This window comes from Amia ocellicauda, chromosome 2 (assembly GCF_036373705.1).
Source record: "Amia ocellicauda isolate fAmiCal2 chromosome 2, fAmiCal2.hap1, whole genome shotgun sequence".
Lineage (NCBI taxonomy): Eukaryota > Metazoa > Chordata > Actinopteri > Amiiformes > Amiidae > Amia > Amia ocellicauda.
Window position 1 is genome coordinate 35,523,450 of NC_089851.1, and position 22,762 is coordinate 35,546,211.

The 22,762-nt window shown below is 36.5% G+C and overlaps 1 protein-coding gene across 2 annotated transcripts in view; it reads left to right on the top strand.

Annotated features, from left to right (window-relative positions):
* The window catches only part of reck (reversion-inducing-cysteine-rich protein with kazal motifs), a 59,696-nt gene that overhangs the window by 9,849 nt on the left and 27,085 nt on the right, over positions 1-22,762 (top strand). For both annotated transcript variants that reach the window (XM_066723361.1, XM_066723362.1), the window contains exons 2-10: positions 5,757-5,815; positions 13,612-13,686; positions 14,610-14,646; positions 14,890-14,975; positions 17,495-17,542; positions 18,718-18,751; positions 19,411-19,608; positions 20,497-20,764; positions 21,320-21,496. In XM_066723361.1, coding sequence (XP_066579458.1) covers positions 5,757-5,815; positions 13,612-13,686; positions 14,610-14,646; positions 14,890-14,975; positions 17,495-17,542; positions 18,718-18,751; positions 19,411-19,608; positions 20,497-20,764; positions 21,320-21,496 — 982 coding nt within the window. The remainder of the gene's footprint in view (positions 1-5,756; positions 5,816-13,611; positions 13,687-14,609; positions 14,647-14,889; positions 14,976-17,494; positions 17,543-18,717; positions 18,752-19,410; positions 19,609-20,496; positions 20,765-21,319; positions 21,497-22,762) is intronic.

Sequence of the window (22,762 nt, forward strand, 5' to 3'; positions counted from 1 at the left end):
AGAGAATGTCTGTTGTCCAGAATGAGGGTTTTTCCAAGACAAGAGTCTTTGCAATATTTGTATACATTATGCAAATATTCACACAATTATGGCCAACTGTTAGATCTAAGGTTTTATATTTGTTTAAGTTTTTGTAACATTTTTAGTTAGGTGTGGACAGTTATCTGGTATGACATTTTGGATGATTGGAGATTAATAGCTACTAAAATTTTAAATACTCATGACAAATACTCCTATCAGTGAATAAAGATAGGAGTGTTGAGACATATAATTCAGTTTTAATAACAAAGAAATACATATTTGTAATATTTGTAATGTGCTTGGGACATCAAAATGCATGCGTCACATCATTGACCCTGATACTCTGTTCGTCTTTTATAAACAGGTTCTGTACTTTCCCTTGCTTGACCTATTTCTCTCTTTAAAGGCTCAGTATTGTAAAAGTTGAAGATAGGCGGGGGAGGGGGTTAACTAAATGGTCCACTGCACTTACAACTGTAATTAATATGGCAGCCCATTATGGGGCAGGCTGCAGCCAATGGCAGTCTTTGGTTTGCACTTGTATTGACAATGCAAACGCTTGGCAGCAGTCATTGTCAAGTACATAGCCTGCCTGCTGTTTATGTTCACTCACAATAACTGATGAGAACTTAACGATGCAATCCCTTAAACCGCACATTATGGAGGTATGTGCTGCCCTCTGTAAGTTTTACATGAAACTGTTTTGATATTAGTTTTCTTAAGCAATACAATTCAAAGTGCCTCAGAAAAAATACAAAATTAGCTTTGAGGCAAAGAAGAAAGAATAGTGATCCCTCTAATTTGTCTCCTTGAAGGAACAGATTAGGACAAAGCAGACAAACAAATCAAATTGTCCCTGCATTATCTCACCCTGCTGGTTTGGTAAAGAGGAAATCCAAGAGAACTGGAAAGCCGGTGGAGGGACCGAAGTACATGTCTGTAATAGTAAATTGTCTGTATCTGGTTTCCATTCCTGTTTGATCAGTTGTGCGTGGCTGTCAAGTGCTGCCCTTTTAAGTTGTTTTAATTCCTGCCAGAGATTCAAATTTGGACATCAAATGAGTGCTTTATAGACTTTCGCACATGAAGTTGCTCTGCTGTGTTGTTTGCTGCAAAAGAATTTGGCATTTAAAGCAGATGAGAGTGTGGTCCCTGGGGCCAGGTCTGGAGGGCGGAATAGCTGGGGATTCCTTTGATGTGGCTTGTGGGTGGCATTATTTTTTTATTCCTTCGAAAACAAGGACACAGTAGCTGCCCTTAAACTACTAGCACATGTTCGTTAGGGTTTCGGCGTACCTAGTAACTAACTAAAGAATGGAAGTACAGAAAAATCCCCGTTGAATTCAAAGTGTAAATAAAAGCAGGGAATGCTAAATGCAGTTCTGTATATAAATGAGAGTCATTGGTGCTCTGAAGTTGATTGAAGCCTTTGATGCATATGTGTGCAGTGTTTAAAGTGAACTACTCCCAGGCACTGAGAGGAAAGACTCCTGCAGTGTGCCAGATGTTTGACCAACTCTCGTGCGTGTCTCCATTCTTCTTTTTTCTTTCCTTTAATCTGTTTTCTCTTTTTTTTTTTCTTTTCATTTCGATTGAAATTAGTCCTCGAATTGTGGTGATGCCTCTCGTATTCTGTCTTGACTGTCTCCAATTGACAGTCCTGCGTTTTGAGCTCGTAAGTTTCTGTAATGTAGATGACGGCAGCGTGGGTAGTTTAAATTGAATGCAGTTTTTTGTTTTATAAGTGATAAAAAAAAAAAAAAAGTTAGATTCTTGGAAGCGAAATTAAATTGACGTATGGTGATTTTACGATTTATCTTTGGTCAACGCAGTTTGGTTCAGGCCTGTTTAAATTTAAAATGATTGGTTAAGGATTTGAATTAAATACTCATGCATATCAATCACGTGGTGGATTTTTTTTTTTTTTTTTTTTTTTTTTTTAAAAGTAAGAAAATGTTGCACATGTCCTTAAGTAGCATGTCATGCCTTGACAAGGTCTTTAGTTAGCTGGATCTTGATTAAACTGTAGCTGCGTGTGTCTCTCATTCAGTGTGGACACATTAGTGGTATGTCAATGTTTTTATACCAGTTGCCTATCTTAAGTTGTCCCTGCATGTATTCTCTATGGGATTCATGCCAATGCTCTGGTTAAACAGCGTTAAAAGATAAATAAACTTTTGTCACTTCCAACCAGTTTCAGACATATAGGCAGTTCAGATTTTTTTTTCTTTCTGAAAACAATCTCTTTTCTGATGTGGAAGTTTAAGACCGTTTTTAAGCTTTGGTGCTCTCCCTTCTTTAGTGCATGCCACACCATACGTTTCTATGCATATTGATACATTTAGGGTTTGGATTGGGTCTAAAGAAGTTGGATTTTTCCACTGCCAACACATGAATGTAATCAATCTCCTGAATAGATCAATGAAAAGTACATTTGAAAAAGTCCAATAGAACTTTAACAAATGTGTATGTTTGACAGCATGTTTGGAACATGATATTAGAAGTGATGAACGAAAACAACAAACATAGAAAAATATGTGTACACATGGCAACAGTAGTGTTTATAGTAGTAGTAGTAGTAGTATTGTTTATATATATATTTTTTTTTGCATGAAGAATATTTAAAAGCTCTTGTTTTTATTTTCAATAGTAAAATTGTTTAATCGAGCTTCCGTTTGCTTCCACTGGCATTCGATTAAGTGGAGATCACCAACAATAATATATCTAATTAAAATGGATTGTTTGGTTGATCTGAAAAGTAGCATTCCTCTTCAGGGTTCAAAGGATGGTTGCTCACTAGCACTAATGGAAAGAAATGGATAGAGAAGCACTCTATCACCCTCTGTTTACTGACTCACCGCAGAAATATTTAGATGCAGAAGAAAGGGGGGGAAATTGTGCTTTGCAGTGGGAATATTTTAATCCAAACATGAGGCGCAGGGTTTGTTGTGATTCACGTCTGTGTTTGATATGGGAGTTGCACTTAAGAATACCGAGATAGAATCAACTTGATAAAAGTGTGTATCTTGAACTAGATGCATATCGAAGAGGGCAGTGTCTGGTTTTAGATGAAAGACGGAGGGGGAGAAAAACTGTACTGATAGTGATGGTCTTTGATTATGAAGTACACTGATGAAAATAGTTTCAGAGCATTCTCTCTTTTTTGTGTGCAGTGGTCACTGGTCATCTTGAATAAGCTGTTTGGGTTGTGCATACAGGTTTCTGAATTTCCTTTCAGTGTCTGTGTAATAAATGGGCATTGTTTACTATATACATATACATGTAAGCCATTTTGCAGATGCCTTTATCCAAGGCCACTTAGTTTTTATTTCCAAAAAGACATTTCAAATACTTTATATAAATTCATACAGACATTACAGGGAATTTATAAAAAATAAATACATGAAAAAAAGTTGATCAGATCTAGGTAAATCCATAAAGCAGTGAACACTATCCCTTTACGCAGAAATAGAACATTTATTAACTTTATTTCAGCTTGAGGCTTTTAAAGTGCAAAATAAAGGTATTTATGTAATGTAAAACGTATTTGTCCTTCACAGAGCAGGTAATGTCTGTGGAATGCTGTTATTGAGAACCAGACATGCTGTAAACAGAAGGCCTTACAGAAGAAGCTGTCATATAACATGGATGAGGTTTTCAGCATTCTCTGTATGTGGTTGAGTGAGTGCATGCAGTGTGCATGGCTATGGTTATGCCAGGGAAGTGTGAATGTTGTCTCTTTGGGTAAAACTGGAAAAGCTTCCATTTACTGGACTTATTTCTGAAACATGTTTCCATCAAACTGTTTAAGTGATGCTTGAAGTCTGTTTGGTTTATAAGTGTGATCTCTGTCTGGTCTACAAAGTACACTACAGTCTTTCAGCTGAGATGGATGTTCAGATTCAATAGTGCTCCCTTGTTCTATAATGTCTGCTTAGTTGTGAGTAGAAGCACATTAGAATCCCTGTGCATTTTAGCATATACAGCTCTGGAAAAAATTAAGAGACCACTTAACATTGATTTCTTAATTTTTTCCAGAGCTGTGTATATATAGGCCTATATACTGTTCATATACATATATATTGTGATGTTGTGCTGGGTGTGAATCTGCCCCAAACCGTCCTGGACTTCCAGGAGAGGAAAATTACATGGGGAAACACCTGACCGCTGTTCATTGCGTGACTGGCTCCCCCTTGATAAAACAGGAAGCGCCAGGTTTGGAGAGGCAGTAGGAGAGCTGGGATGTGAAGGGGAGGTGATATAGCGACAGAGAGAGAGCAAAGGAGAGGATTGCGTGATGGGCCTTGGATTTGGACATGAAATATGGATTTCAGATTACAGACTTTGATTGTTTGCCAGTGTGTTTGTCAGTGTTTGTATTATTATTATTAGTTATGCATTTAGTTAGGCTACAGAGGAGCTAGGGTTTTGTTATAGTTTTTGTGTGTCTATTTTGTTTGGAGCAATCGTGCACTATGTATATAAATAAGACACCTCTTTGCAAAATATCCCTGCTTCTGTGTTTCCTAAGCCCCGCCTGAGAGCCACAGATGCACCACATGGTGTCACTATATATATATATATATATATATATATAATGTAAGAATAAGAATTTATTGAAGTTGGTCTTAGGATTCTGTGGCTTAGTTCCCTTTAAAAACACACAATGTGTGCCATTTTGTGTAACAGTTAGTGTGGCCCAGTAGAAAGAAAGTGGATGTAAGCAGTTGTGAAATGCATCCTAAAATAGAGTTGTAAGGAATTCATATAGTTGAGAACATGCAGGAGTGATTCTTTTTCTAAAAATGTCTGCAGAGTTTGTGGCATAGTATCCATGTATGAAAGCTTAGCTCACTGCCCAAAAACATTCTGCTAGTTCACAGTAGGCTAAGGACAATGTCAATTGAACAGCAGAACAGTGAAAGTCTGTGATTTTTGCTTATGAGTCAAAATGTCATCTCTATGCCACTATTTGTCCCAGTACAGTGACCAAATTGTGACATTTGATGAGCTTTTGATTTAGCTTTGCTATAATAATTTCTAAAATTACATTTTTTTTCTTATATATGAATGTCCTAAAAAAAAAATGCTGCAAACAAAGCAGGTACTGGTACCACCAACTAAAAAAGTTAGTGCCACCAGTGGAAAATGTTAATCTGGAGCCCCGGTGTCTGTTGTGAAATTCCTGCTAAATGATATGGGAGTGTATTTCATACTCTGGTGTTGCTTAGCTCCTCATTGAACAGTTAACTCTGATGAATACATTTACATTATAGAAACAATCGGCGACACCGATAGCTGTATCTTTGTGGAGGTTTCTGCATCGTGTCACAGAAGGAATGTAGTGAGACATGCCTGGGAAAAAAACACAGATTTAACTTCCATCGAGATCTGCTTGAAGATGATTGGTGCAAAATTTTCCAAGAACAAGCCACAGACAATGATGAAATTGTGTGAACCTCTCATCCATATTTGGATCTGACAATTAATCACATCCAACAACTAAATTAATCATTGCCAGATTCCTGCTGTGCTGTAATTAAGGCAGAGGGTGGAACAACAAAGTAACATATTGCTGTTTGCTATGGAGTCTCCAATGAATCATGATCAATGTTGTGTATTTAATACTAAGACTGTGTGTTCAAAAGCAGCATTTTCCTGTTCAGTTGGTCCTGGAATTTACCAAAAATAAAATGCCAACATTTTGTATTCTTTTGTTCCTTTTTAATCAATAGATTCATCATGCTGTCATCATGCAGGAGATCTCTCACGATGTAGGGAAGCATGTGATCAGGTAAGATGCCTTTAAGCTACAATCAGTAAATGTGCCTGAACATCCAGCTCTAAGTATGGAAGATTTCAAAGTTACTAGCACACAACTTCATTGATTTCTATTGAGTCACAGTAAATAGTGTACACCACCCTTTTTAACTCCCTAGCAAACTCTGGAAAGATATTCTGCATAAATAAGCATAATTTAAGGACCAAAAGTTATTAAACTAAATTAATGGAAGAATACCGTTATTTCAAGTGAGAGGTGCACAGTCAGCTGTCTCAGTTTGCTCAGTCAACCCTTAAGAGAGGCCTCGTGCAACCTGGTGCAGAAGACCTGGTTTGTGTTGCCCTGCCTGTCTCCTATTACAGAGCTGTCTGCTATCAGCCTCTCTGCCTGCTCTCTCAGCACTCAGCCCTTGTGCCGTTTCCTGGCCTTAGCTCCCCTGACCTCCTCAGAGTATTAGGTTACGAAGCTGCCCGACCTTTCTAGCAGACTGGGTGAACTATTATCTAAAAGCCAAATCGGCTTTGTTTTGATTATTACAATTAAAGATGTTTACATTTGCTGTAATTCATTTTCTTTCTTTCTTTGGTCCTTTTTTTAAAATCGGTTTCTGTGGACCTCCCTGACAATAACCAGATTCTCTTCCTGGTTTAAAATATCTGGTTTAAAGTATCTGTTTTTCACAGTACTGATGCTGTTGATCTATTCTTGCTGGTTCTGTTTATTCTGTTTATTTTGTCCATATTTTCTGCTGACTTGAATATACTGCTGTTAAAACACATGCAAATGTTCATCACAGAAATTTGCCTCTACATTGTACTGAAAACTTCTCTGGTTGAGTTTGCCAGAAGAGGCTTTTGCTTCACCAGAGAGTGGAATTGTTCTGCGAGTAAAGTGTTTGAAACTGTAGGAGCAGACAGGAAATCTCATCTGACGATTAACACATTCTTAGCAAGTCCTTTCCTAGTTTGAGTGGTATCACAAAAGCTGTTTAAATATTATCTGTCTCAGCTTACCAGCCTTTATGTTTATCTCTCTCTCTCTCTCTCTCTCTCTCTCTCTCTCTCTCTCTCTCTCTCTCTCTCTCTCTCATATATATATATATATATATATATATATATATATATATATATATATATATATATAAAAACAGCACAGCATGAATTTATTTAGCTGTACCCAGTGACAATCCTTACAGACCTATTTATTTAGTTTGAGTAGTATTTTAGTGCATTTGTCCCTGTCTACCCCACTTATAACACCACCCGGGTAGTGTTTTATTTAATTTGTTTTGCGTTACTGTATAGCTGTACAGCCCCATTATAATGCCAACCCAACTTACTGCAAATTTCAGCTCTTGTCCTAGACCTGGCAACACAATAAGTGAGGATGTTGTAAGATACAATAGTTTCCAGGGTACGTAACTTCGCAGGTTACAATTTTTTTTTGTATTTTTTTAAATGAAAATGGGGCTGTTATACATGTTGGATGTGTGAATACTCTTTATTTGTACCTGTTACATGATGGCGATGAGAGTGTTTGTATTATTGTAAATGTTCTTTTTGTCTGTCCGTCTTGTTTGCCATAAACAGAATTACCAAAGTCAGAATCTGGCACTTCTTGATGACATCACAGTTGCGCTCGTGTTAAACTTACCTTAATAACTTGACCATTTATATAAAAAAAATATATCTTTGCTAGAGGATGACCCTGCCAATAATGTGAAATAAGACTTTATTTTATAAATTAAAATGAAACCGGACATTTTGTAAGGAGGGAACAAATTGTATTCTACAGCGTATCACTCCTGCTGGTTGTCCTTCCCCTCGCTCTCTACAACACACCTTCTGTTTATTCTCATCCTGCGTTCTTCTCAGATTCACTAGTGATCTGATGTCTTTCAACAGCCTTGCCACTAGGGCACTTCAAATGGAGCATATCAAAGTCCACAACACTTTTTTTTCTATGCATTGCATACTAATCTGAATATTTCCATTGGTTCCCCTAAAAGACCCCCGTAGCCCCTTTCCTCAGTACGGCAACTTCTCTGATGACAACATGTTGCTCTGCTTCAGACCACATGCACCCGTTTTGGAGAACACTCTCTGAATTGGCCAAATGTATTGAGAGCATCCATTTACAGTTGGGCTTGAGTGCATTTCCTGTTCTCATCTTCTTTCATCCCTGCCTTCCCCAAAGACAATGAGGCTCTCAGACCACTTTCCAATTAACCCATCCACATAGCTGGCTTATTTCTCTTCCGTATACCACTTCTGTACGTTCCCCAGGCTACGGAGTATACAGGGTTGCCTATTACTTTCAGCAAGTCCCATTAAAAGTTCTAAAAAATGTCCCTTGTCACCTACCTATCTTTCAGTACCTACCTATCTTCTGATGTGTGAATACTGCTGTGTTCCACATAAGTTAGATAACACCCCAAAGTTTGCACTTGATTCCTTTTGTATTGAGAACACTGCACTGTTAAGTTGACTGAATGTTATAAGAATATTCACAAGTTTTAGGTCCTTTTATTGGTAACAATTCACATTCTATACAGTTGTGTTCCAAAAATTGCATCACCCTTACATTCTTCTATTTGTACATATTTTATTAGTGTAATATACTGTAAATTATGTAATATCTATACAATTATATTCTAAACAATTAAACTTTGATTCAAAACTTTATCTGCTCATTTCAAAATTGTTTAAATCAAAAGACCAAACGTGCAGCATTGATCATATTCCAAACGTTTTGTTTTACACTGTTGAGAATCTGATCATTTATTGATCCACCCTTTGCCTTAATTACACAGCAGCAATCTGGCATTGATTAAATGAGTTGTTGGATGTGATTAACTGTCAGTCCAGTCAACCAAATATGGATGATACATTCTTGCAGTTTCATCAGTGTGGCTTCTTCTTGAAAAGCTTACCACCAATCCTCTTCCAGCTGTTTTCCATGAGATTTAAAGCTGTACCCTATCCATGGTAGACAGCTGATGGTCTTACTGCCAGTTTTTAACACCATAGAAGAATATTTAATGTTTTCAGTGTTTGTCTGTCAGTGATGTTTGAAATCTTGTCAAAATGATATGTGTAGCCTACTGATTAACAATTCTCCAATACATTCTTCAACCCATTTAAGATGTCCTTTGCTGTATTTTGTAAAGTGTAAAAGAGTAGAGAATGCCAATGTTCTTTGTGCAGATGATTTGTATTGTTACAAAAATAATTCAGCATTCTTGGAGTCTAAGCAAAACAGACAGACATATTTAATTGTTCACGGAGTTAGCTCTGTTTCTGTTTGAACAGATTATACCTGAAATCCAAATGCAGTATTCAAACCATCAAATCCACAAGCAAACCCAAACGAACCTGAGCACAACTCAAATCCACAGAGTGGGACAGCACAGACCCAATTTCAGTTATAGCCTTTTAATGAAATCTGTCATATTCAAGTCAGATTAAAGAAAAACAAAAAATCTCGTTTGAAGTTTCAAGATGAGAAAGGCCATGCTATTCATGGCAATAAAATACTTTCTCCCAGCACTAAGAACCAAACTCCAAACTTTCCCATTCTTGAGATTTATAGTATACAAAGGAATCCGGCGCGAGGACTTTCACAGATGCCTGTGTGTCTCCCTGCTCTTGTTCACTCGGGACATAAAAGAAATATCTGAAAGACCATTTTCTGCATAAAGTGCTGCACCCACAGAACTCTATTGACCCTGTTGGTAGTGGGTAATTTGGAGATCTGAGCTTTCCCTAACTATGAAAGTGAGTCATTCAAAACCATCTAGTATTCCCAAACGCTGGCTACACGGCCTCCTGTTCTTACTGCACCTGCCACAAGTAAAGATACAGACAGACGGTGAAAGATAATACAAGTCTTGTTACTGTCTGCAAAACTCCTGTCATTTCTATGGGGGGGGAAGGTTTAGATATGCTTTAGTGCTTTATAATCGTACTGCAAGCACACCCAGATGGAAGACTGCTTCTTTGATGAGAAGCTGCCAATCTGCTCTACTGAAAGTAAGAAATCATGGTCAGAAAGCTCTGGCATGCAAGGCTTGAGCCGGTATATAAGTTTAATAACAGTCCACGTTTTGTCATCCCTTTCCACAGCCAAAGCTTCTTTGTTTATAATGTTCTGCAGATTTCTTTCTTTAGCTTCCAAAACCGAAAAATAATAACAATTCTGATCTTTTGGAGCAAATCATATATTTTTTTTTATAATCTCATAAAACAAATATTTATATAAAACATATTTTTAAGCAGTGCTTTGCAAGCCTCACTATTCATTTTTCTGTCCTCTTGTGTCTTTTGTTAAATATTGTAGGGATATTATATGTGTGTCAACAGTCTTTAGTCTCCCGCCTGAGCTAGTATTTCTAGACCTTTTATAAACAAATTTGGGTTTGTTTATAAGGGAAAGGCACATTTTGTGTACTGAATAGTAAATCATTTTTATGTATTTGAATGTATTAAGCATGCATAATATTTAAGCTTAACATATATAAAAGTATAGTTGCACCTCATTACAGTAGCTTTTAAAATATATAAAGGATGTAATGTGTACAGTGCATATGAATAGCAGTTGGCTTATTCAAAATGTGAATACATTCAGTTCTTGGCTGATTTGTGAACTGAAAGGAATGTTCAGGGAGCATGAACCCACAGCATATCTAAGCAGAGTAATTAAGAGAATCTACTTCACACGCCAGTGAATTCTGGGTACACTTAAGTCTTCAGTAAGGCCCTGGAGAACCAACAGTTTATGAAGATTAATTGTGTTTTTCTACATGCATATTTTGGAGCATAACAGGATAACAAGAAACTAATTAATTTTACTTATGAAACCAAGTGTCACGAGAATTTGACAGCATATTCTGTTTATGCATATTATTTAAAAAGGAGTGTGCAGTGTTTATTTTAAAGAGACAATAGCCCAGACCAGACACAGTTCAATTTCTGTTTCTTCGGACCACAGAATCAAAACTGTTTTAGATGACGGGTTTACATGAGGTCAAAGGGAGATTCCTCAAAAGAAAAAATGTCATAAAATATTGGAAATGTAATTTGCTATGGCAGGATTAGGCAAAACTTTTGATTCGGGTTAAGTATTGAAAATTCCTCAAGAACAGCAGGTATATTAACCTTTGGAAATTCGTAGACTGACATTTGTAGTTACTACTATCCTATCAGACACTTTATATAATAATAGTTCAGTTAGGGTTAAAGGTTACCGAACTGGCAAGGTCTATGCACCGCTTTCAAATCCCATTTGAGTAATTTAGGTACAATCTGGCTATGTGTTTGTGGTCAGTATTAAATTTGATTTACTGTAGACATTACACAGCATTTTGACAATTTTGTATTGTTTTTCTCATGTCATACTGTTTTCTTTTGGAGCTGCAAAGTTAAACATTCTTTCATCCACCCATAACACTTTTCCACAATACTCTTTTGACTTATTGTTGTATTTTAGAGATGACATTCTCCCCCTAACAACAAGGTCACCTCCTGTCATTCAAACCTTGGTGTAAAGGTTTAAAGTTTAAATACAATCAGAAGCAAGTTGAGTGGTAGTGGTAACTAGTCTCTCCATCTTCTCTTTTTTTGTTTTCTTTGTTATTGCAGCTGACACAATTGTTTGTTTACCTCCTTTTTCTGTCTGTTGATTGCAGTTTGTGCTTTGTGATCCTAAACATTTACTTTTCTTGCTATTTTCCAGATTGTAGTTACACGATCATAATGGTTTTTCCTCCTCTGCAGCCATGGTAACCCACTTACTGATATTCCTCTTCTGCTTATTTCACTCTCTTCACTTAAAAGAAGCAGCAGATGGTTACCTAGCCTATCAGCAGATCGCTTGTCCAGAATGTTCCTGTCTCGTGTGTCAGCTAGTTTTGAAAGCTGTCTGCAGCCGTCTGACATAGAGGGAAATGTACACTCCATTGACAGTGGTAGTAGTGTTTGCATAACTAAAGGAAAAAATAAATGTATGCACCATGCTGTTAAACATATGCAATGTGCGGTTTCATTTTCAGAAGGATATTAAATCATGCATAAGTACAGTTGACCCTTCAAAGTATGATTTCAATATAATTTTCCATGTAACCCCATATAAAGGGGCAGCTGCAACAGTGCAAATCATTGTGGATTGTAATGCCTGCTACTGTATCATTTCTGACAAACTCTTTATGATGGATGGCTCCTTTGGCAGGGTCGCGTTTTGAAAAGGATGGATTTGTGCATTTTATTTCAGAGACCGTGTCTTCTGTCTGCTCGCATGAGATGGAAAGATTTATCGAGGTGAAAGTAACCTGCATTTAGATCAAGGGCTTCACAGTGTGTGTGAGTGTAAATACTATGGGCACTGTGCATATATTAGTAATACAACACAGGCTTAAACAGGCCCGTATCCATGTCTGGTCTTACTTTTGCAAAGCTCTGTTTTTCAATTTCACCCTCACTTAAGGTGATTAATTACCACGGGTGATTATGCATGTCAGTTTTTATTTACAATTCAACTTGGTAGAAACTTGCCTGTTTCTTTTAATTCCCCCCCCAATTTGTTGGAGACAACCACGAAAACTACCGGCAGGACAAATAATGAAATATCTAACCAAATGGTTGTTGAAATGTATTTTGAGTTCTATTTACATCAACACTTTCTGTGGCAGGTTATATAGTGTGTTTACTTCTTTTAAAAGTGCAGACCCCTCATCTTGGGGCAGCAGGCATTGTTGCAGTTTTCCTGTTGATTTTATTCAGACTTACAAACTACACTAATAAAGCCAATCACTAGAGCCTCTGCTCATTGAGTGTTGTGGCTTAGTGGCAATTCTTTAATTGGTCTACAATGCTGACATACTTCTTGATAAAATACAGCTCTGACTCGTAAGTCCTATAGCATCTGCATGAAGTGCAAGATGTGGTCTTATGTGTGAATTGAGGTGATCTCTAGTCACTGCTATGCTATTGCAAGCGTTCTCCAGAAGTTAGCAGGAGGCAGCACACAAGTGGCCGAGCACCGACAGGGAGGGGTGGGTAGGAGTCAGCCGGGTAATTCTCAGTTCACCATTGACTCTCAAGGCGCCTGGTGGTTTGGGGTTTTTAGGAATTCGGGCTGCATCAAATCCTCTTGATTGGTGTGATGTCTGTAATAGCATAATAGTATGAAATCTAGGGGAAGGCACTGACAACGTGTGCTTCGGAGGACACATGCTTTGGGCCTTTTCTTCCTGTAGAAGTACAGATGCACGGCAGTGGACTAAGATGACCAGTTGGGTGTACAAATAATGAGAGATTTCAATATAAAATTAAAAAGAAGCATAAGGTTTGATTTTGTGTTCCCTAGAAAAAGAATAGACTTTTAAAAAGGATGCTGACCCATACTCCCAGCAGTTCTGCTAAATATGAATAAAGGTCACCTCAGGTGTACTTGGAAAACCTAAAAGTGAAAATTCAGAGAGGGTACAGCTGTTAAACTTATCCTGAGCGACCTGTTTACACAGAATACCTCCTGATAATGATTATTCAATCCTTACCAAGCACTTTACAATACATGAGCACAAACATGTTGCTGTTCTATGCTTCCAGTACTTCTTTGCCTGTCCAATAAATGCCTTGATGCGTGATCATTTTGCTATTTAGGTGATTTTATTTTTCTTGTGCATCTCCGAAAAATAGTGACCTTGAAAAAGGCTTCTGGAATGGAAAAAATGGTGCTCTGAAGTGTATCCAGTGATTATACTTTATTAATATTGGAAATTAAATCTTGTCGCACCTTTTTTATTTCCATAGCTCTCTACTATAAAAAGTGAATCCCGTTTGAAACATCTACTACAGCGATTACCAAGCTATTGTCCAGAATCTATGGTAAGGGTGAATTGTATATCTATTATGATGCAGTGTGTTATAAAAAAAAAAGTAAAATAGGGCCTTTCTTTCAAAATATTAAATTAGTTTCAGACGATATTGGGTTTATTTAATTAACTGTCTTGTCAAAATGCAGTTTGGAGGCTGAAAGTACTTCATAACAGTGTTTGTTTGTGTTCTTCAAAATTTATTTTCTGTCTTCAGTAACCATGTGAGTGTTTGTTTAATTTTTTTGAATGATTTTATTTAACCACACATCTTTGCCCACAAGTTCTCTTGCTTAGAATTTGGTTTTAATTACAGTTCAGTTACATTAAAATGGCTCCTGCCGTTTTGCACAATTGAACAATCAACAACATATCAGTCACCAGGCCATTAGTGGAACTTCATGAGTCATATTAGTCCCTCAAAACTAAGTGATGTCAGAAAACATACGGATAGAGTGTGATTTCACGATGTTACAATTAAGTTCAAGACATCCATAATAGGTTCCAGGACATTATTTGATTACATTTAATAATTTCTCAGTTGATAAGTATGTTTCTTAACCAGTCCTGCCTGCTGATGGCCAGTGGATTTCCCCCCCAGATCTCTTAATTCAAATCTGTAGAAGAGTACAGTATAATAGTAGAAACCATGTTCTTGAAGAAACATGTCTAGACTTCAGAATTAAGACAAGTTTTTCAAGCAAAACAAATGGGTTTTGGAACACATCTAAAACAGAAAGGGAATTACGGTGAATCTCAACAAGAGTAGTAGTTATTTAATGGTGGGTTTCTGAAATACAAATTATGAACAATAAGCAGGCGAATTGTGTCTCCTTTCCTTTCTTATTTCTTCATATCACCAGATACCATTCTTAATTTGATTTTAGATAGATTAGATTTTCTTTATCTAATTCTCGGTTTGTTGTGTTGTTTCAGAGTGACCTTTGGGTTTGCATCAACTCCACCTTACCTGGTAAGATATTAAACAGAGCAATCAGTATTAACACCTGGGTGTTCTTGTTGAATTGTTATTATATTTTTCTAGACAAATGTACAAGAGTGATGAGAGATGGCCTAATATGTTTGTGGGAGTTTAAAAAGAAAAAAAAAATTACACTCATCCAAGCTTTAATAACTCACCAATAAAAAAAAAGTAAACAAATGTTGTTGCTACTAAAGCTTGCTAAAAACAACCTATTCCTCTTTTAATTTATAGGTGCATCCAAAAAATCTGAAGGCTGGGTTGGACTCGGCTGCTGTGAATTAGCAATTGATGTAGAGTGTCGACGGAAGTGTAAACTGGTAAGAGATATATTTGGCGGGGAAACAAAAGGGTGCAAAACCCAAGGTGCTGTATGTGTAAGAGTAGAATACAAAGATCAAGAACAAACAAGCAAATTAGGGCTGCAACAAACAACTATTTTGATAATCGATTAATCGATTCAAAATAATTCTTACCATTAATTGTAAGTGTTTAATAACAAAAAATAGTTTTGAGTTTATCCTCATCTTGCATAATGTTATAAAACCAATAGAAAACATATGTGCAAAAAATAAAGGATTTTATTGCATATAGCAGCAGGTGTTTTTACATTGTTCTCAAAGCTGTTTTACTCTTCAGTTTGAAAGGTGCTAAACTGTTTTGATAAATAATGAAAAATGAAGAAAACATTAAATTCAGTGTTTACAGGCTTTTCTACATGAAATAGCTTCAACGGCAGTCCAATACTGGACTATGGAGGTAGAAGTATTACATTTTTTCTGAAATGAGAGAGACAATACGAATATGCAAAGCTTAACATATGCATGTCTAACCACAAATATTATACAACAGAGCAAATAAATATAGACCGACAATATGGCAAGTAATCATGGAGGAGTTGGGCATGGATGGTACCTACTGTAGCTATAATTCAATAAGTGGTTAAGCTGAGCGTCTTCATCCTCTGTCATCATGGCTCCAATGTGTTTTCCCTTCAGGTGCTCACGCATATGTGAGTTCAGCTTTGCACATGTTGTAGCAAACTGTCTTCTTTGAAGTGTTCAATGTAAAATGCTCCCATACTTTAGAAGATTTACCTGGCACGGGTGGAGCTGCAGCCTCCACCATCTTTAAATTATTACTTTTTTTATTTGTAGCTGCGCCCCGGTAGACCCAACTAATCAATGATGAAATTCGTTGCCAACGATTTTTAATAATCAAAGTAATCGATTTTATCGATTTTAGTTTTTGCAGCCCTACAGTAAATATTGAATTAGTCAATGTAATTTAAAAAAGTAGTAGTGACTGTTGAGGTAAAGGGTTTTACCTCAACAGTAAATTTTTTCTCGAGTCCTAACTAATGCCTTGGTTCCACTGTCTTAAGCGTCCGTGCCATGCCGTGCCATGACGCGCCGGACGCGTCCCAGAGCTTTTTGTCAAGCCAGGCCATTGTAGCAAGTCCGTCCCTGTTGTGGTAGGAGCAGAGCGATTGTGGGTTTGGTTTGTGTTTCGTTTTAAAAACAAAGACAGAAAACACTACGAGCGATAGAGCCTGATGTGGAAAGGACTTTTGTGTCTATTTTATTCTTTATGTTTTACATGATTTGAGACAGCGTAATAAATACACTTTTCTATTAAGAGATATTAAGAAGAGCTAAACGTGTATAGACAACATTATATTACATTACTGTAAGAAAACGTTTCCATGTGCAACAATAAAATAAATATTTGCTATTTATTATTTATTTATTATTGTAATCATCATCAAGATATGTGATAGTAGATATGTATTTTAAATGGCACAACTTGACTCCCTTAACTTATTACCATTACTACAGATTTGTAACTGCAAACGACACTTTTTGCTGTATTATTTTTAATTTACTTAGCAGACCGTCCATAACCAGGGCAAGTTACAGTTACATTTCATGATTAATCGTACAGTAACAGCAGCTACAATATAGCAGGTTATAATTTAACAGTGTACACGTTTGTCATGGTGTTTAAGGACTTATGGACGCATTTATTAAACCAGTCCTCAATGTTTTAGATGGAAACCCAGATCTGTTGTATTTACTTATTCATTCATTTAACTTGGGCTAAATCGTGTTCGCCTTCACACTGATTTTCTTTGCAGGGCTTTTATACAACAGACCTGCTAACCATCCAGACGCTTAAGCCAATGGAAACAGGGCATAAGTGCCATGAAGTACAGAAATAAACAGTCTTGCTTATTGTACAATTGGCCAGCATTAGTAGAGGAGAGAATACAGTCAGTGTTAGAAAGCAATGGATTGAAGTAGGGAGGCAAGTATGAGTCGCACAGTGCCTTAAACATCTACAGCATAATCTAAAAATCAGTTCTAAATGTAACAGGCTGCCAGCATAAAGTGAAGTGAAGTCATATAACAGTACTCCCTAGATTTGGGGAAATAGAATCTAAAACATTTTCAGAAAAACTAGAGTATATTTATTATTTTTGCAATACCAGCACATTGACCATGACCGTAATTAAATGTAGCAGTGTGAAAATAATATACACATTTCCCAGTATCAGGTCAAGAAAGACCATGCAAATCTTGTATAGAAAGAAAAACAATTTTGAAATTTACACCCAGGTCTGAACTGGGAATTAAAACAGCATCAAATCTACAGGAGAGAGATCAGGTCTGTTCAGAACAATCATCAGCAAAGTTCTGTGTTGCTAGTCAGGTGCAACCATATATCCTTTATTGGATTAAAAAAGAAAAACTTGATGCAAGTACAAGTTTGAATTTTGACCCTTCTCTCTTTCTTTCCCTTACTTTGTTATAAATTGATTGTTTTTCTTCTCCTATAGGCATCCTCCAAGAATGATATTACAAAAGTATGCAAGAAGGAATTTGAGGTATGTAACCTTTTGTATATTACAAGTTTATGTTTCTAAGCTTGCTATGAATTAATTTTTTGGAGGTGGAATATGAGTCTATTGAGAAATGCATTACTAGGCATTTGGATTGGGTTTATCTTTCCTTTCACCTGTCATTAGCGTTTACTCTTGACTTATTATAATGATTTAATTCAAATTAAAAGATTTGATCTATATACAATGTAATTTGTAATGTCTTGGCACTGAATAAATAGGGCAGTCATTCTTAAACACATAAACAGACATTAATTGCAGCCAGAGAAATGTCAGAATCTTAATTGCTGTAGGTTCTTAATTTGTTTGAAAATAGGAATCCTGTTTTATGCCTTAACTCTATTTTCTTATTACTGACAAAGCATGTCACTTGTTTTGCAATTTTTAATACCTGTATATCACCCCCTTTATGTTAATTGGTCTTGGGTAAAATGCCTGCAGGAAACAGGTGATCCTCCTGTCTTTTTAGGATCAGGCTCATATCCCAGCATGCTTAGTTATCTCTAATACAAAGTATAAAATGTGTGAACATCGAAAAGTCTCTGTTTTGTCTGTAATTCTTTTGTTGTGTATTGAGTATATTCATTTAAGCTGAATAGATGGTGATTGCTAAAGCCAAGGTATTTGAACATGTTAAGTTCATTGCCTCTTCTGGTAAAAGTACATATATTTATCACTGTGTTGCAACATAGAGAGAATATCCAAAACGAATGGCTATGAGCATTGCCAGAATATTTGAATGCTGTAAATTACTGTAAACTGCCCAGTTTAACTCCCTTGTAAGGGAACTTGAACTTTATGCTGTTTAGGTACTTCATTTTGTAGGTTGTGCAAAATTCAAGACTTGCAAAAAAAGGAGCAAAACAGCACAAAGGGGCTGCACTATTTACAAAAGAGAATAAACTTGTATGCCACTTTTGATTGTTCTGTAAACGATTCTCAGTCTAGAAACAAACATTTTGAAATCTGATGTCTCAGAAATGTGAGGTTAAGCAAACAATTCCTTGCCTCTGTAATTAAGCAACATTACCTCAGCTTTCTGTGACAAATAAATAAAGTGTGTGATATTAATTAATTTTTCCTCCAGTTTATTTTTCCACTGTGCAGCTCATTCTGAAAACATATTGATTCAAATCTGTGTTCCCTTCTTGATTTCCTAGAATGCTCTCTACAGCTGTATCAGCAGAAATGAAAGTAAGTTGGTCTTTGTTTTTTTTCCTGAATTAGGTGCACTGTATGAAATGCAAAATACGCTGTGCTGAAAACTGCATTGTAATGGTTTTGTTTTTATTCCAAAAACCCCCAAAAAGCACATCTTCTTTTCCCTGTGCAGCTGAATAGAGCAGGAATCTGTCAGAAAAGGAAATTAGCTGCCACCCTGGCTGATAAGCATTGTTTATATGCCTCCAGGGCCGGGTCAAGACCCCTGCTTAGCTGGAATGATTTTGTATGTCACGGAACTCAAGAATGAATGAATTGCTTATTTTCTTTTTTCGAAGACATCATAAGACAGACAAACTGCTTACAGAGAATCTTACAGTAGCTCTGTATATGAACGCTCTGAACGCTTTAACAACGATTTTCCCAGAGTCTTCAATCCAACACCTCAACTCTTTTCCTCATGAAAAATATAGCCTGAAACAGATCAGTATCAAAACAATTCTAAACATTGATTCTCTTTATTTTAACTTCGATCCGTAGAACCTTCAAATGGAAGTGTATGTGTTGAAAATTGATGTAATGGGTTTACATTTAAAACCTTTTCATGACTCTCTTTAATATTGATTTTGCTTTTGCTTGTCTGTTTTGTCTTTCAAATTATTTTGAATAATTATTTTATTTCTTTCCCCAAGTGGGATCTGTCTGTTGCAGCTATGCAGGCAGACATACAAACTGCAGAGAGTATTGCCAAGCGATTTTTCGCACAGACTCCTCACCTACACTCTCGCAAATTAAAGCTGTCGAAGATTACTGTCAAACCATCAGCCCTCAGTTAATAAGCTGTGTTGGAAACTACACAAAATCCTATCCCATTAAAAGCCCCATTGACAGTAAGTAAAATGTAGTTAATATTCATAATTGCTTGTGTTTCCTTTATGTATTGAATTTAAAATAATAATAAATTCAATAATCAATGTAATATCGCAGAGGGGGGGAAATTGTAGCTTATTGAGGTAGTTTGTGGAAAGTCTAGTTTTAATATTTTCAATGGTTGTAGAACAACTAAGTAACTAAGTCAGTTTTAACTAAGTAATATTATGGTAAATATCAGCATATGTGCAACAGTGTGAATTTTAACTGTATTTGTAAGCACTATGTTAAGCACAGTTTTAGTTTACATCTGTCTCTACAAACCAATAATGTAGTTTAGTGTAAAAGACTTACAGTACTCATTGTAAGGTAACTATAGGCAAAAATGTAGTCCTACTATGGTTTGTAGTAAAGTTACGACTTTTCCCAAAACCGCTACATGTTATTACATCTGCAATCTACTTTTGGAATACATTAACATACAGATATTTTCACAGAAACTAGCTTTAATACAGTATTTAGTTTGTTTAGATTCACAATATCTTTAAATATCTCTACTTGCAATAAACCTCTGTTACTCTTAAATCAGTAACCCACTACAGTGTTTGCACTTAAGAGTTGGCTTCAGTTTTTGGGTATCAATCCAGATTCCTTCCATGAAATCCCACTCTGGCTTTCATCTCCATGCAAATGTGTTTCTTCTTGACAAGTGATCAAAATTGATCAAAATTATTAGAAATCTTTTCAACAAAGTCTGTACACAACATGTTCTTTGCTGCATTTGTGTGATCAAGGGCTGGCACGAAACCAGCATACATCTATTTTTGTTTGCTATAAGTGTCTTTCACACGCTTTGCAAATAAAGCCTAGAATAAAACCGGGCTTCGTTTGTCTGTTTCAATTAACAGGCCTGTATTGCTGCGACAGAGCCGATGACACTCACTGCCAGACTGCCTGCAAGAACATCCTGAGGACAATGAAAACAGAACACGAGATCATAGACGGACTCATCAAGGAGTGTGATAGACAGCCCCTCCCCCAAGACCCACTCTGGCAGTGCTTTCTGGGAAGTTCTGGACCTGGGGGCAATGGTGAATCGATAGATACGTCTCCCTCCACCGGGCTGGATGGGGCAAAGCTGCATTGCTGTTACAAGGCGAATACGACAATCTGTAGGTCAGTGAAGAACCATCATCTTTTTGTCATGGTGTAAAATGGCAGCAATTGGACATCGGCAGTATACATTATATGACTTTTTGAAATCTTTCCTGAAGTATTACAGCCTTGGATGTAAGTATTTACTTCTGAGATAGGAGCTGATCATCTTGAATGACCATTTCAAAGTATCAGGGATGCCCAACCCTCTTCCTAGAGAACCTTGATACAACCGTTTTTGTAGGTCACCTGTGCCCTGGGCATCAGATTTACCTTAATAAAACAAGTATACTTGCTTAATCAATAACTGACATGTGTTCCCAGTTATTACACATTTTGAAAGACCTATGAAAATGGATTGCAGCTCTGCAGGACAAGGGTTGAGTGCTACTCCAGCATATAGTAACAAATACATGACTAAGTAAATAAATACATTAAAAAGTGGAAAGCGTAAATTTTTGGGGAGAATGACAGAAATGTCCATCTTGGAAAATGGTCATATATAATGGGAAGTATATATAATAATTCAGTGTTTTGCATGCTTTAACCTCATCTTTTGGGATTGTGTTTTGACAGAGAGCTGTGCTACACAGTCAGTACCAACTGGGGCAGTACGCAAAGCTGGCAGGAGTTTTATCAGCATTGTGAATACAATCCTATGGAGACGGCCATGGTCAACTGCTTGGCTGATGTCCGGGAGCCATGTCAGTTGGGCTGTAAAGATCTGGCATATTGTACTAACTTCAACAACAGGTAACTAATCTTTCTCCACCAGTATCCAGAGTACACAGCTCGATCTGAAAGTATTGACACTTTTCAGTTATAAACAGTGTTCTTCAGTAACTCATTTAGTTACTCAGTGACCTCAGCATCATTGTGTGAGCATTCCCAACAATGGAGGCAAATTAGTGTAAATGGAAATGAAAATGTGGTTTCAATGTATTTATTTTTTCTTGTGCCAGTTGAAACTAATATGTGAATGTGAAAAGCATATTACAAATATACATGAGGGCTTATATAACTGTAATTGATTATAGCTTGGTCAGACTCGTATTGTGGTGCTCAACTGTCGTGGGCATTTCAGAGCACGCTGTTCTGAAGCCACTCAGACAATTGTGGTTCCTTTTGATTCCAGTGGATTTTAGTACCATACAAGGATGACTGGGGGTTCTGGATTAATCAAAGATAGTTGATGTTAGAAGGAAAAAACACAGCTTGATACATTTCATCTCTTTCTGGAACAGAAATTATATTGGAATCAAACAAGTCGGAGGGAGAAGCTAAAATACAAATACTTTTATATAAACACTTATGGCACAACAGGGGGGTGAATATATTGCCTGGAGTGGACATTGTGTGAAGATCCACACATAGATTAAGGGTATTTTTACTAGTACAGAAGATGCTAATGTAGAGGTCTTAAATTTGAGAAACAGTCGTATAAATAAATGTATAAATTGGCATACATTATACACTATGTATAAAGTTAATCTTGCATTGTGTGGAGGTTCATCTTGTTTTTGTTCTTCTTGTTCTTCACCTTGAATTACATGGTCCTGGTGGACTGCAGAATTTACTTTCTTGAAAACAACTGAGGCATTCCTTAGATCTAGATTATTAATAGAAACATATTGTGAAGCATCTGAAATATTTCTGTATTTGAGCATATCTCTGCTTTGGGCTGTTAAATATTAAAAATATATAATTTAGCCATATGTTAGGTGTAGAATGTTCTTTGATACATAAAATCTATGATCCTACATTTAATTATATAAAAAATGTGGAAATATTTATTAAAGTCACATTTATTATTTTAATTATTTGATAGATGGTCATGCTGCCTATAAAAACATTCACTTTAATTTCCTTTGGGCAATTCCTCCAAGAAATTGTATGTATCGTAACCCACAGGATCAAAGCAACGTTTTTTCTTTGACCAAAGTGTCTTATCTTGGCCTTAGTAAGTTAAAAAAACATTATCTCAGAACTAGGAAACTCGAGCCTTTTATGTTCTGGATT